General features: G+C 47.4%; 1 protein-coding gene across 1 annotated transcript in view; it reads left to right on the top strand.

The window, feature by feature from the left end:
• Window positions 1-65: 65 nt before the first annotated feature.
• The window catches only part of ttc7a (tetratricopeptide repeat domain 7A), a 30,104-nt gene continuing 15,080 nt past the window's right edge, over window positions 66-15,089 (top strand). The window contains exons 1-16 of the mRNA XM_029127117.3: window positions 66-210; window positions 964-1,150; window positions 2,694-2,857; window positions 2,944-3,112; window positions 4,590-4,720; window positions 5,318-5,442; window positions 6,828-6,906; window positions 6,993-7,162; window positions 8,810-8,873; window positions 9,034-9,171; window positions 10,567-10,650; window positions 11,212-11,316; window positions 12,422-12,539; window positions 13,466-13,523; window positions 13,624-13,696; window positions 13,815-13,975. Of these exons, the coding sequence (XP_028982950.1) occupies window positions 154-210; window positions 964-1,150; window positions 2,694-2,857; window positions 2,944-3,112; window positions 4,590-4,720; window positions 5,318-5,442; window positions 6,828-6,906; window positions 6,993-7,162; window positions 8,810-8,873; window positions 9,034-9,171; window positions 10,567-10,650; window positions 11,212-11,316; window positions 12,422-12,539; window positions 13,466-13,523; window positions 13,624-13,696; window positions 13,815-13,975 (1,883 nt within the window). The 5' untranslated portion in view covers window positions 66-153. The remainder of the gene's footprint in view (window positions 211-963; window positions 1,151-2,693; window positions 2,858-2,943; window positions 3,113-4,589; window positions 4,721-5,317; window positions 5,443-6,827; window positions 6,907-6,992; window positions 7,163-8,809; window positions 8,874-9,033; window positions 9,172-10,566; window positions 10,651-11,211; window positions 11,317-12,421; window positions 12,540-13,465; window positions 13,524-13,623; window positions 13,697-13,814; window positions 13,976-15,089) is intronic.

The following is a 15,089-nucleotide window of genomic DNA, read 5'->3' as shown; positions in this document are numbered from 1 at the left end:
ATCCATCTTGTCAAAGGGAAATACTTTGGCATTAGTATTTCTACGTCACCAGGGGGAGTAAAGTAGTCGCTCAGCTGTAAAATCAACAGTAGCAGACAGTGTGGTGCGTCTATTTGCTTAGAAGGAGAAGAAGCGTGGATTTCTGTCAAGCAAATGTCAACCTTCCAGAGAGAAAATGAAGCTGCTAAATCTCTGTTCAGAAGGCTCGAGGTCTAATTTCGTGTCATAAAGTAGCCCATAGACACTTTCAGTCCAACCCTAATAGTTCTCCTGTCTTCCCTTAGCTGTGATTCATAAGCCAAATACTACCCACTGTTCAGTGGATGTTGGTTTTATATTGATTTTTCTCCTGATTGTATTTTCCTTCATGTAGGGACTGTTAGTGTGAAGTGCAATTAGAGGTTTTTTAGATTTGCCCTGTGCATCTATTCCCACAACCGTGCAATACTGTATGAGTGATACTGGAGCAAGGTTCAGTGTGTCAGGGCTGCTCCCAGATCAGGGACCAAGCCACTGCACTTAATACTTTTAAACTGAAAAAAAAAACTGATGAAATGAACAGTGTTTAATTAAAAGAAGACACCCAACTGTATACGTGTGTATGTATTCTGCTTCAGCTGATAAAGCTTCGTTTGCATTGCTGTTTCCTAAGCCCTGACTGATCCAGTTAGAGTGTTAAGGGGAAAAGATTAGGGCCTTAAGCAGAAGACACACTTCCATATGAAACCTTTGCTGTCAAAACTGAGATCTGCAGAAACAATCATATCAACAAATCAACAATAATATAGATTGCAATAATAAGATGCCAATACATTAATGTCAGTGGATATTGTGGGAATATATCTAGTATGTTGCATTAAATAAGATCCAATTCTAGATTATTCATTTCACTCTTGTGTCCCACTTCTATGATAACACTCCACCCTCCACCCCTCCGCACTCAAACATTGCACATTTATGTAGTCCGCAGTTACTCCTATCGTATCCGGGGAGTACAGTCATCACCGGGACAGAGCGGCGATGGCATCCCGGGTCTCCTTCACCCAGGTCCGGCTGGAAGCGGAGCTGGAGCGCTACCGGGCTGAGTGCCAGTGGGACAAGATGCCGCTGATCGTGGAACAGATGCAGGCGGCGCGGATCCACGAGGACGGTGAGTTGCGTGGGTTTATGCAGCTGGAGTTGGAAAGTTAACGCTTCGCCTGCCGCTTCATGACCGCGCGCGTTTAACTCACGCTGAAACACTGCGAAAGTATATGCATTACATTTTAATCCTCTGTGGAAGTAAGTAGATTTCGATCAAACTAATTGCAATTGAGCCTAAGAGACGTTTCTTTATTCCTAGGAAGTTATTTCTAAACTGGCACCGGGTTCCAGCGTTTCCCATTATTTTACGTGATGTCATTTCACGACCTTTTACAGTATCTCAACACATTGACTTGACTTTAAGACTTGAATGTTTTCGAAGGATGTGTATGATTTGAACTTCAGGAATTGTAGGCAACTTAACACGGGATGGACTTTGGAATTCAACGACAAATACTGAGCCACTTATAGTAACACTGTTCATCTGCAGAACGATTCAGTAGTATTAGTTAGATATTCCTTCACAAGCAGCATAACACTATACGAGCTTGCACTATGCAGTGGAGTCACCGCTGTCTGACTTACCCTTGAAATTTTCCCAAAGTGTTCCTGTACACAAAGAAATGCAAACACACCTATCAGTGTGCGCCTCATAAAGCTTTAGTGCTTTAGTGCTGGCCTAAGTCAATAATGCACCTGCCTCCAGCCCCTCACCCTAATAAAGCAAACACGGGTTCAGGTGACTTGACTGCACTCGTGTTGTTGGTGAGCTCACAGGTCGTTCCCATCCTGCTTGCACATGCAGCAGCGTGTTAAACCACCGCAGCAGGACAGTAAGTGTGCACACACAGGCAGCGTGACGCGGGATTCAACTTAGCGGTAAAATCCAGCCGAGTGTGCGGAGTAAACAGCAGACGGTGATTCTGACCGTGCATCCTTTGTATTTTACCTACAGTAGATGGGCAGAACACACACACCTGGTGCAACTTTACTGCAGCAGTCTTTTATTTCAACCTCTAAAAAAACTAAAGTTGCTGAATATGTATTTGTAAGTGATGATTGCAGTAATTAAACCAGCAGGTTCATTAAGGGTTAATATGACCCCCTGTGGACGACAGGTAGCTGTGCCCCCGTGTTACACAAAACTGGAAGATCTGGTAACTGTAGTTTAAAACACTTTAAATCAAATCATTTGAATGAATTCATTAAACGTCTCTTGCTCAGTTATGACTCGTCCTTCTGGTAAACGCACATGTGCAGCACATAAACACAGAGAGAACAAGCTAAACAGGAGTGTGTACAGAGGACTGAGGTTTTCTACTGAAAATGTGAAGGTTAGTTCATCGCATGAGTACGCGTCAGTGTTTTGATTGAGTGGAGACCAGACCTCATTATCTGATTACAACACTTCAGGTATTTAAGGGACGTATGAGAGAAATGGTGACTGTAGCCTTGGAGCAGACCTGAGGACCGGAGCGTGTTTGTTCTACTGTCCCTGAGCTGGTGGGAAATGCTGCTTTTAGTGGCCTGTGTGAGGTTTGTTTTGGCTACAGGAGCGGATGACCTCTGACCCCGAGCTCACTTTTAGCTCTCTCTGTCCCGCCTCCTAGATGACTACGCCACGCTGCTGATGGCCGAGGCGCTGCTGGAGGAGTGCCTGCTGGAGAACGTGGAGCTGTTACGCAGCTCCACGCCTCTGGTGGACTCGGCCCAGCCCAAGCTGTGCAGAGCCAAAAGCCACCTGAACACCGTCCTGAGCCGCGGGCTTCTAACGGTCGGTCCTGGTCTATAGCTTTTGTAATAAACATTCACACAAATCCTCCTCTGCTTTGGACTTACCGCCCGCTTCCCGTCCTCCAGCCCAGGTATTTGAATGAGGCTCTGCTGCTGATGGCCAAAGTGTACTACGTTCAAGGTCGCTACTGCGATGCTCAGGGCATGTGCGCCAGGGTGGGCCTGGACGAGCTGACACAGGACGACCAGCCCACCTACCACCTGCGCCTGCTGGCGGAGGCCTTCGCCATTAAAGGTGTTTCTTCTTCTATGGTCTGTCTCCATCTCACTTTGCATCTTCCTCCTCACAGGGTCCACGACCTTCCTCCTTGCTCTTCCCTCTTCTCCTGTTTGGCAGCTTCTTCATTCTTCTCCCAGCACTCTCTGTATTCCGCCTCCACACTCGTCCTAAACCGTCCAACCGTCGGTAGCAGTCTCTGTTTGCTTCGCGCCTGCAGGCCGCACAATCGTCCGAACTGATGAATTGATTCAGAATTAAAACTGCTCATTAGTTGATTAGACTTTACTCAATAAGCGCTTCCAGGAGACACGTTAGCCTGGGTTTTATATTAACCCAGGCAGCACTGGCATGTTTCCCTGAACCACACCACAGGCCAGACTGAGCAGCCTCCTGCATACATTACCTTGATGAGCCCGTTCCTGAACTCTGCAGGACCTTATCCGCACCATAAAATCAAACGGACCTTTTATGGGGTTTGGAAGTAAAAGGGAGAGCATCAGACTGAAATCCGATCTGTGCAAATAAATGTAACCGGCCGGAAAACGTCAGCCTGACTGGACAGTCATGTCAGTGATGGCTTTGTTTATTTGTGGATGACAGTGATGATGTGAAACTGGGAATTTTAAAAAATGTGGCCCTTTAGTTCTACGTGACGAAGACTCATCTTCTGTCCTGGGTTAACGTGGAGAGATCAAATCTGAGGCGGGATACGGAACGCCATGAAGCTCTTCTGGGAGCAGATTCACAGCAGTCACTCTTCATGCGTCGTTTTAAAAATGTGATGATTGTGACTCACATGGTGTCAGTCAGAGTCACACACAAGCTGTCTGAAGTCCAAAAATGTCTGTGTCGTTATGACTGATGCTTTTTTTAAAGTGTTTTTCCAGGCTCATACTTTAATATCTTTGTCTGCTTCAGGTCAAAGGTCACAGTCACCGAACACTACACAGCCCGTAGACCTCAGGCCACTGGAGAATCTGTTTACTCATGTCATCATTGTGTCATTACACTGCTCATTTCCTGATAATGGGACATGACCTCATAATTATGGAACCAAAGAAAATTCGATTACAGTTCTATTAGGTCTGATTGTTTTGAAACCCACTCAGTGATATTTACAGTGGATTCCCATGGCGCCTAGAAAACCTTCAATAGAAAACAGATCAGATCCTGTGGGGGTAGTTCTGCTCATTCCCATGCTTTTCTGTGTACTGTTCATACCGGGCGGGAAAGAAGACTGATGTGAATATTTGTACGATGATGCCTGTCTGCTCATTTGATTAGGCCTGAGGCTGCCGACCATGACAGGCCTCGTGTGGGCTAGGAAAGCTCCCGCTGCATCCGTTTATTTGTGTCAGTGAGGCCATAAACGGACGTGGGAGCAGGGATCTGGACGACCGGTCGCTGCTTCGTCTGCAAATGCACATCGGTAGCGTACGTAACGTTAGGTGGCGGTTGAACTCATGCCTGTGGCCGCGCTCTGTGGTTTCAGGTCTGTCTCTGGACCACCAGACTATTTCTGCGGTGTCTCGCGTTCGGCTCTCAGAGCGGGAGGAGGAGAGTCTGTCCTGTTACCTCAGGTCCTGTGACGCTGCCCTGTCGTTTCTGCAGGAGCTTGACAAGGTTTGCACGTGTAGCACATGCATGCACTGTAATGTCTGTATGTTTCATGCTACATGCTAAGACACTGACTGCAAATCAAAGGCATGTACTCATTAGCTTCGATTGCCCAGTCTCACAAACCACCCATTAGCCTTAAGGGGATTCACTCAACGCAAAACTGTAGAGATCTGAATATAAAACAGACAATACAAACACTCAAGAGGCAGTGACGCTGTTCAAACAGATTGTACAGGAGGCAGGAAAGAAAGACATCGTGAGGATCCAGATCAAAGGCACAGAATGAGACATAGACACCCACGGGAGCTTAAGAGAGGTCCCTGGAGAGCCGATGGTCCGGCTCAGAGCGTGTGAGGAAGGAAACCGGGCAGGGAGGAGAAAATAGACTCACAGCTTGGATCTTCCTGTAGTCAAATAATAAACAAAGGGATCATGAAGCTTCCAACAGTCCCATCAGCTGTGCTACTGTATGTTAAAAGGACGCATTAGGAATGAGATGTGTGACAGGAACAAACCTGGGAACAGATGCACAGCATCGTGGAAACTGAAGATGTGTTTGTTAACGTCTAACACGCGGTTTTAAATATATGAAATTGGCAGATGGTGACGACGCCTCACGCCAAGACAGCCAAAACCAGCCTGCTGCCTCCAGCTGCAGACATCGACCTGAGCTACTTCCTGCAGGCTGCGTTACAGAGTGCCTACCTCTGTCTCCTGCAAAGGGGGTGAGTGTAGCAACACACAGCACATACACAACACGGTTGCCCTCAACCTACTAAACGTTATTCAATACGGATTATTCCCGCTTTCTAGTATTATAGAAAAGTACCACAGCTGTTAGATTGTGCTCCTTATATGAAGCTGCATCACTGACCAGTCAGTGGTTCTGTAACGTGGATCGTCACTTGATGACTTATTCCATCCATCCATTAGTCCCATGCAGGGTGGGGGGGGGCAGTAGACTATCCCAGCTATCTGCCGGCGAGAGGTGGGGTCCAGGCCGGTGACTTATTAATGCAACATAAATTGCAGCTAATGCTGAGTGGTCTTTTCCTGCAGCGCACGCCCCAAGTTTAGAAAGAGCTCATTGATCGTTTTGATGAAGATGAAGAGATGAAGAGTTATGCAGTCATTCTAAGCAAAGGTTGCTTTTCTCTGGACCCCAGTGATGCTCCTGTGCAGCTGCAGCTGGAGCAAACACCAGATGCAAACTTTTGCCTGGAGAATGCTGAGAATGCTTGTATGAGCAAACAGTTTCTGTCATGAACTTAAACAAGACTAAGTGACTATCATTTATGTGACTCTTCTCAACCACTCCAACCAGCAGAATGGGTCCAGCTGAAGATTTATCCGAATCTCCATTTCATATGAATATAAGGAAGAATTATGTTTTTTGTTTTTATATTATAATTGTAGAAATTAATTATATAGCCATTTACAAAATTACAATATTTGTGACAATTATTTTATTACAATGTGTGATTGTATGTAACCTTTGTGTTCATTTGTCAGAAAGAACCACTGACCCTCAGCATCTTGACTCAAATCTGTCAAGATTCCTTTTAAAATCTGAAAAGGAAACATATATAGAATCAGTGCAACCCAAAATTAGTGAAATGCATCATATTAGTACATGGCTTATTGTCACACAGCTACGCTTCTCTGTGCAGAGGATCCTGATTATTTTCTTAAAATCTAAAATGCTGTATGAATTGTAAAATGTATAAATTCATCATTAGCAGTTTGCCACAGTTACATGCAGGTACTTTTAAATAGTCACTGTTTCCAGCAGATGTCGCCAAAGTGGTCATTGAAGTTTTTCACATCACTAAATCTTTTATTCTGGGTTTCTCCAGTTCTATTCATTTCTACACCAATTCAGAACAATAGCTCCACTTGCATGTGATGTCCATGAGGTTGGTTGTGTTGATCAGGATGCAAATCACAACTGTATCATAACAAAAACAGTGTCATGTCACATCTTTTCCTGTTTTCCGTTTCAAACACATCTCTGCTGCCAGCAAATCTCACTGACTTATGCATGTGTGTGTGTGTGTGTGTGTGTGTGTGTGTGTGTGTGTGTGTGTGTGTGTGTGTGTGTGTGTGTTAGTCATCTTGCACAGGGTGCTCACCAGCTGCGCCGGGTGCTGAGGGTGGTGGAGTCACGAGGGTCTCAGAGCATCAGGAAGGTGACGTCTTCACGTGTTTGGTGCTGATACCGTCGCTCCACTGTAGGTTTCGCTGTCTGATGCGTGATGCTGTGGTTGCGTCCCAGTCGGCAGCCAAGAAGCTGGCAGAGGTGCTGTTGTCCTCAGTGAGCGAGGACAGCTACTGGCCCCCGCTCGGCCCCCCGCCCTCAGCCTGGCTCCACAGGGAGGGCACGGCCGCCTCCAAGGACGCCGTCTACCCCACCGTCAAACCCCCACAGCGCTACAGCACCCACGGGTCGGTCCCTCTCTTTTGTCCAAAATGGTTTGTTTCCTTGTGTGTGTCTCGCTTTGTTGTTGTCTAGGTTCCTCACATCTTATGAGTAACTCTAGATTTCAAAATCCACTGCCAAACGTCTTTGTTCAAGCGGTTCTTGGGTTATTTTGGGCTAATTTAAGACTGTGATTCATCATCAGGGTGGTTTGAATCAGAGCCACATTTCTGAAGTTAAATAACACCTTCTTTTAAGGAAAGTAAATTCATGTTACATGAGAGAAGAGAACAGTGCTTTTCTAAGATTCCAGTTTACACTGGATCCTCAAACACAACTTGTTGAGCTATAACTATAATGTATACAATATATGAATATCATGGGTTTTTGCATAGAATTTACAGGTATAAAACTCTGACGACACACGTGTAAGTATTATGGAGGTCAGAGTGGGCAGTGGAGTTAAATGATACAGACTGTTATATATGATCAGATTATCATCTGTATGTCATCTTCTCCTGATTATTCCTCATACGGCCATGGGCATATGCTAGCTGTCAATCAGGCGAGAGGCACGTTCACCCTGGACAGGTCTCCACATTCACTCACTCCTGCACACACACACCTACAGATGTAAAGTTGTACTGTGAAGTGACATAATAGGGACAACTCTGAGCACACAGACGGGATCCCAGCTTTTTAAATCCACCATTCTCTTGCCTCATTTCTGTATTTCCTTCTTTGCTCGTTGCTCAACCCTGCAGGTTGTACTTAGACACCTCCACATGACTAATCCTGCCCACAGTACTGTAAGTAAAGATCTAAGTCCATGTCTGAGATGGAAGGCGTGTGTGTGTGTGTGTGTGTGTGTGTGTGTGTGTGTGTGTGTGTGTGTGTGTGTGTGTGTGTGTGTGTGTGTGTGTGTGGTCAGAAAACAGATGATTGATTGACATTTTTTATAGGTCAGTCCTGCCCAAAGCGTCCCTGCCACAGTAGGTTCTTTAGTTTTTTGGGTTGCTTTTATTTTACAGTTCACTTTCATCAGAATCAAACAATGATCTAGAACAGATGATAAATCGAAGAGGGATTATTTAGTATTCTAGCTCGCTAGCAAGAGGCTGGTGTCCGGTTCCCAGTTTAGCCCTTTGCAAGCTGTGTCGTCAGTGTGCTGCTGTTGTTCCACAGACACACACACACACACACACACACACACACACACACACACACACACACACACACACACACTGACTGGGCAACATCCTGTAATTGAAACAATTCAGAAGCAGTTACCGATACCTGTACTGAAACTGTTTACTCAGTACAGTGTATCACATTACACAGAACGCACTGAATTTACTTTCAAGTACTTTACATTGTTAATGAAACAAAAACCTCACTTGCTCTAGATGTGTGCTGTGTGTGAGAGACACTGGAGCTGCAGTGATACGTCCAGAGAGGTCCGTGTTGTGTTACAGCACCACAGGAAAGAAGAAGACGAAACTGGAGCCTAGCAACAATCTGGCAGTCTACCTGTCTGTCAGCCTACCAGTGTGTGTGTGTGTGTGTGTGTGTGTGTGTGTGTATGTGTGTGTGTGTGTGTGTGTGTGTGTGTGTGTGTGTGTGTGTGTTTAGACTTGCTGTTCATCCCTCTATTTCCTGTTTCCTGTGTCCAGTTGCTTCTGTCCTCAGGACGTGGTGGAAGAGGCCGTGCTGCTGCTGCTCATCACAGAATCTATGGTGAGATCACACACACACACACACACACACACACACACACACACACACACACACACACACACACACACACACACACACACACACACACACACACACACACACACACTCTGCTGCCTTGCTTCTCCTCATGCTCTTCTAAGGTCAGTGTCTGTTTGTCCAGACCAGCAGCGAGGCCGTGATCAGCCGTCAACCGGACCAGGCTGAGTCTCGCCACTCCAGCCTGCAGGATGCCACCTCCGTCTACGACCTGCTCACCATCAGCATGGCCAGAAGGGGGCAGTACGCCATGCTGTCAGAGGTGTGCTGAGACACACACACACTCGCTGCTTCAGTAAAGTCTGAGGAGAGAGAGGCAAACATGAAAATTAGACGTGTTAGTAAAAGCTTTGCATTTGACAGACTTTAATGAACGTCCTCATCACTGTGAGACAGGGATCAGGTTTTTTTGCTCTGTCTCTCCATCTTCTCTGTTTGTCCTCTTCAACTTCTCACACCTGTTTCCCCGTCTTTCTCCATTTCCACTTTGAACTTCCTAATACTTCGTCTTTAAAGTGTGGAGGTGGACGGGGCCGTGTCAGATGAGATTAGTCCACTTGTCTGACGGATTCCCAGATGGGTCATGTTGTAGGGACCACACACACTGAGGTAGCAGATGCTGCACATTACAGTATGCATGTTAAGAACTAATATAATTATTATGACACAACATATGGTAATTGTGTGGTTGCTGTTAGTTAGCAAAGTCAGCAAAAAGTGTCTGATTGGTACAAATCGTGAGTTTCACTTTCTCAACCATTGAGTAATCACTGAGTCTGACTTGTAGAAACTATTGATAGAAACTCTTAAGGTGCTTGGAAGCATAGTAACACTAAAAATAATTCTAAAAGTTACAGTGCACACTATGCCCCAAGCTTTCACGTAACATAATGACTGCAGTGTTGGGAGCCATTTGTGCCTGTACTAACACAGCGATGGCAGAAAGCTATCATTCAAGATGCTGCTCCGACCATCTGGTGCAAATCGGGATTCAGTGTCTTGTCCAAGAACACGTAAACGTGTGGACAGGAGGAGCTGGGGATTAGCGGATGACCATGCTCACTCACAGCTCCTGCTGTGAAGCCTACACACTGAGCTGAGCGATGCAGAGCTGTTTAGTGATGGGTGATCCTGCGCGGTGTTGTCACGTCTTACTCACAGACACATAATAAAAGTATTGAATATAGCGCTGCCTTAAGTGGAGCAGTTGCAGTAGGTGTCCTGTAATCTGAAGATCTGTATCCTGACTTGACTTTGATATTAACCCCTGTCTTGCAGTGTTAAGGACTAATGCTAATGCTAATGCTAATGTTAGTATGTGACAGCGAAGTCGGTTGCAGTTTCAGTGACAGAGGTGATGACTTCAGCAGCAAATGCTCCATGCAGCGCAACGTCTTGGATGCTCAGCTGCTCCATTTTCCAGCAGAGGATCAGAATGACCTTTGACCTGCAGGACAAAACAACCTCCAGTGCTTGCAAAGAGACATCCAGTTTGATTACTATGTATGAATAGTGGAGGATGTTAAACTCAGACAGGTCTCACGCTTGATGTTTGCTTTGTGCTCGGTTTCGGGGCTACTTGCACCAATGTCTGCATGCGCATTGTGCTCGTGCTCTCAGGATGACTCACAATGACCGCTTAATGTTTCTTCTCCAGTGTCTGGAACGAGCCATGAAGTTCTCATTCAACGAGTTCCACCTTTGGCACCAGCTTGGCCTGTCGCTGATGGCGTCTGGGAAGGTGAGCTCATCACTCCTCATATACCAGCAGCAGCCTACACACCCACAGGAGGCATCCATCATCTGCCTGTGCTTCATCACTGCTTGATGCTACAGTGTAAACCACAAAACCATAAATTATGAATAACACTGGAAGAATTTGCTGTTAAATAACTGGAAAGCCCCAAGATGAAGGAGCTGGGATAGCTTACATCCTCCCTCTCTATCCCTCCCAGTGTGTGTCTGTGTGACCAGAATTGATCTGGGGTTGCTGTATGAAGTGACACTGCAGATCAATGGAGAGCTCTAGAAATAGGCTACTCCCTAGAAGGAGAAGGGGCCGCCTCGGTGTCGTCAGATCCGCTTCTATTTACGGCCGGTCCAATAGTGATTGACCTACATGTATTAAGTGACTGCGTGTTTAAATGGGCCCATTAGGGCTGTGTGAGGACACTGCATGTGTGTTCCATATGCTTTTTTTAAAAGAGTGAACCGTGTGTGTGTGTGTGTGTGTGTGTGTGTGTGTGTGTGTGTGTGTGTGTGTGTGTGTGTGTGTGTGCGTGTGCGTGTGTGTGTCTTCCAGGGCGTTGGTGCTGTGTCTGTGTTTAAAGAGTGTGCGAGGATGAGACCGGAGGACCCGTCTCTGCCGCTCATGGCGGCTAAAGTCTGCATTGATGACCTGCACTGGGTGAATGCACACACACAAACATCTGGCCGCTGACCATGACTTGTGCAGGTGAGGGCCCGTCGTACGGTTGGAACATTGGGAAAAGGATGTCGCTCGAAGTGCTCACGCCCCTCACACGCCATCGTCGTGTTGCAAATCTTCGGGGATTGACACCGAGGTCACTCAGGCAGATAGAGTTCACATCGCTGCTGGACGGCTTGGATGGGCCTGCTGTTCTCGATCCGGCAGGAGGGAGACAGTCACACAATCAGAGGGAGAGAGAGAGAGAATGAGTAAAAAGTGAGAGAGGGTTAGAGATGGGGTCAGAGATTAGAAAAGGGGAACTAGCAGCGAATGGAGAGAGCACATCTGTCAGTAACTGGAGATCATGGCAGGCGACACTAAGGAGCTTACAGCCTTAATCACAATGGGACACTATGGCCACAGTGCAGTGGGGCATTACATAAATGGGCCACAATTATCCACCACTGAAGCTCCACTGAACAGCCCGAGCTGTGATGGAGCCAGCAGCCATTTGTTTCACTCAGTGCCAGCGACTCATCTTTTTCTGTTCGTCCTCGTTTTGCTACACATGTAACAGCAAAGGCGCGAACCGCAGCGCCGGTGAGACGCACTCACAACACGTGACGGCACAATTGATCTGAACGCAAAGCTGCTTTTCTAAATTCCTCAAGAGCAGTTCTGCACCGGACGAGTCACGAGCTCTCGACGCCCCCGTCGAGGGTGGAAACGAACCCGTGTCCCAGCGGCTCTCGTTGGGAGTAAGAACGGGGGGGGTCAAAGCGGCCGGCTCGCCCCCGGAGGCGTCGCCCACCCCCCACCTGCCCACCGTACCTCACGCACAATGACACACTTTCGCCTGGGCTCACACACTGCTGTCTGCTGCCTGCTGCTGCGTGTGTGCGAGCGTGTGTGTCCTTCAGCGGAGTCTGCGTTGTCCTTCAGCTCAGTCTACTCACACCAGCCTCAGCCATCAGTCCTTCCTGCCCCTGCTGCGCCTTTCACTGCTGCACACTATGTCTTCATTCTCTATTATGAGGGGTTTGTTTCTTATTAAACCTCCCACTGTTACTAAATGAATGCGTGTGTGTGTGTGTGTGTCCAGTTTGACGAGGCCGAGGCTCTGTCCCTGTCGGTGGTGTCTATGGGGGAGGAAGCTGGAGAGTTTCTGCCCAGGGCGTATCTGGCTCTGGGGCTGAGCTGCAGTCTGCAGGCTTCTGAAGGTACGGCCAGGTCGTCCAGAGTCTGAGTCTGTTGTTCAAATGCATTAAAGAGCAAAAACAAGTTCATTTCTTTATGAGTAACCAGTTGCACAGACTCAGGACTAATAAAAAATAAAGGATTTAAATAAAGGATTTAATACAACATATAATGCTTCATCACTGCAACAGCAGGAACTAAGAAAGGACGACCTACTCTAATAAACCAAACAGAAAGACTAAACCAATGAGATTACAGAATAGCCAAGGACCTCAATATGAAGCTGTAACACATGTAAACACAGGTAACACATGTAACACACTGGCCAGAGTCCAGTGAACGGTGCTTAAGTCCTGAAAGGTGCAGCTGCATCTGTTGGTTCATCATTAGTCAGAGGCAGCAGAAAAGAGGACGTGATGTTGGGTGTGGCAGAGGTGCGTGAGTGCGAGTCAAAGCACAGTGTGTGTTTGCACGCTGTTGGGAGCAGCCGCTCATGGTCATGTAAGGCTGCTTCTGTCCAAGGAGCAAAGGCAGGACGCCACGAAAGCTCTTAGGCAGCGTGAAGGAGGATGGGTTGAGTACACAGAGTGTGGCCTGACTGCAGGCTGTGCAGTGTCTTCTCCACGACAGGGGCCGCGCCTCAAAGGGCTGCCTCCAAACGTAGGAAGGCAGATATAAGGTATGACATGTAAAGCTGGTCTCCAGCTGCACCCGAACCCCCGGTGGATGTGGCTGAGCAGGAAGTAAAACTGCTCCACTCCAGGAATCAACAAACACCACACGGCCTTAAATAATTGACAAAATAACTAAATGTTCAACCCGCTGACTGTGGTTTTACAGCAAGTGTTGTTTAACCTGTTGCTTCCTTTACAACATAAATTGTTTATGTATATATAAATGTATGTTTGAATATGCTGTGAAAGGATAAACAGCCTTTTTGTCTTTGCAGCCAGTCTGAAAGCGGACCGGAACCAACTGAACAAAAAAGCACTGCAAGCGCTGAGCAAGTAGGTTCCTCTTGTATTCACAACCTAATCATGGGTCTTTGTTTACACCACGCGTTCGCCGTGCACAGCTCTGTGCCTTAGAACCCTCTGTCGTCCACAGGGCTCACGCTCTGGACCCCCAGGATGCTGAGATGGCCATGTACCTGGCCCTGCAGCTAGCACTGGTGCGCCAGGTAACGCCAACGTGCTCATCCACAGCAGCGCTGGTGTCGCGCGGCGGGTTCTGACCGCAGGCGCGGGTTCTGATCCGCGGGTTCTGATCCGTGCGTGTAAACGGGCGCCTGTCTGCAGGTGTCCGCGGCCATGGAGCCTCTGCAGGCGGCTCTGTCGCTCCGTAGCGATGACCTGCACTCCCTCCACCTGCTCGCCCTGCTCCTCAGCGCCCAGAAGCACCACCGGCACGCCCTGGACACCCTGTGCCTGGCCCTCGGACAGCACCCTGACAATTTCAAGTAAGACTGACCTGTCACATCATCCCACTCACGGGCGCTGGACACGAAATGGTGATGGAAGCGTTTGTGATGTACATTTGTGTATTTGTGATGATGTTTGTGTGTGTGGTAACCGCACTGTATCTATAAAACTCACACACACGCACACTCAATTCACATCATATACACAATAGCTACATTAAAACAATGGGTGAGTTAGGATGCTCCCACTGTCTCGCAGGGACGATGCACCCTGAAAGAGAAACAGCAAAGTCTCTGCTCTCTTTTATCGTAGACAAACTAACCAGGCCAATTATTCCACACTAACGACAGGCAGGCGTGTTGCATCATCACACTGATGTGTCTCTCCATTTCATAATACAACCATTTGGGGTCAGTGTTGACCTCCTTGGTCCCCCACACAGACAGATGGGCCACATCTTTGTATGATGAGAGAGGAACAGAAAGGAAATGCAGAGAAACAGGACGAGTGATGAAACAGCGGCGGCAAGGAAGGACGTAGGATCCTGGCAGGGGGGACGGGAACACAGCCTCCGAGTGGGTGGATGTAGGGAAGATGATGGTTTTCGCAATTACACAAGCTTTGCGGATCAGTACTGTGTGTGCGATTGGAAGATTGAAATCTGTGTTCTCCCTGTCAACAATCACGCACACACCTCCTCTGTAGAGACACTTGACTGCTTTGACCCATTTAAGAGCTCTTTCCCGGGCTCAGCCAATCAAAACGCTTGCTGCGCCAGGAATCCCCATCGCCTCGGTAACCATGAGGTCATGTGGGTAGAGCAGACAGCATCAGTTGTTGTTCCCTAATTGTTGATATGGAGCGGTAAAGAGACACTGAGTGAGAGAGAGAGGGAGAGGGAGACAGAGAGGAAACAGGTCTGTACAGTACCTGCATAAGGCTGATTTCAAACAAATACTTATATGTTCATTAACTATGCTATAATATTATTATCTGCTTAACATATTGGTCTTTCTGACTGATAATAATTTTATTGCCACTGAGCCTAATCTGAACTGGACCATCAGAGAGTTGGAAGGAGATATACTGTAGACACTTGAACAGCACGGGCCTGAAATATCTGCCCCAAGCTGACCTTGGCCAATAGCTATA

This window comes from Betta splendens, chromosome 15 (genome assembly GCF_900634795.4).
Source record: "Betta splendens chromosome 15, fBetSpl5.4, whole genome shotgun sequence".
NCBI lineage: Eukaryota > Metazoa > Chordata > Actinopteri > Anabantiformes > Osphronemidae > Betta > Betta splendens.
The sequence above is the reverse complement of the archived record's forward strand: the minus strand, read 5'-3'. Positions and strand labels throughout refer to the sequence as shown.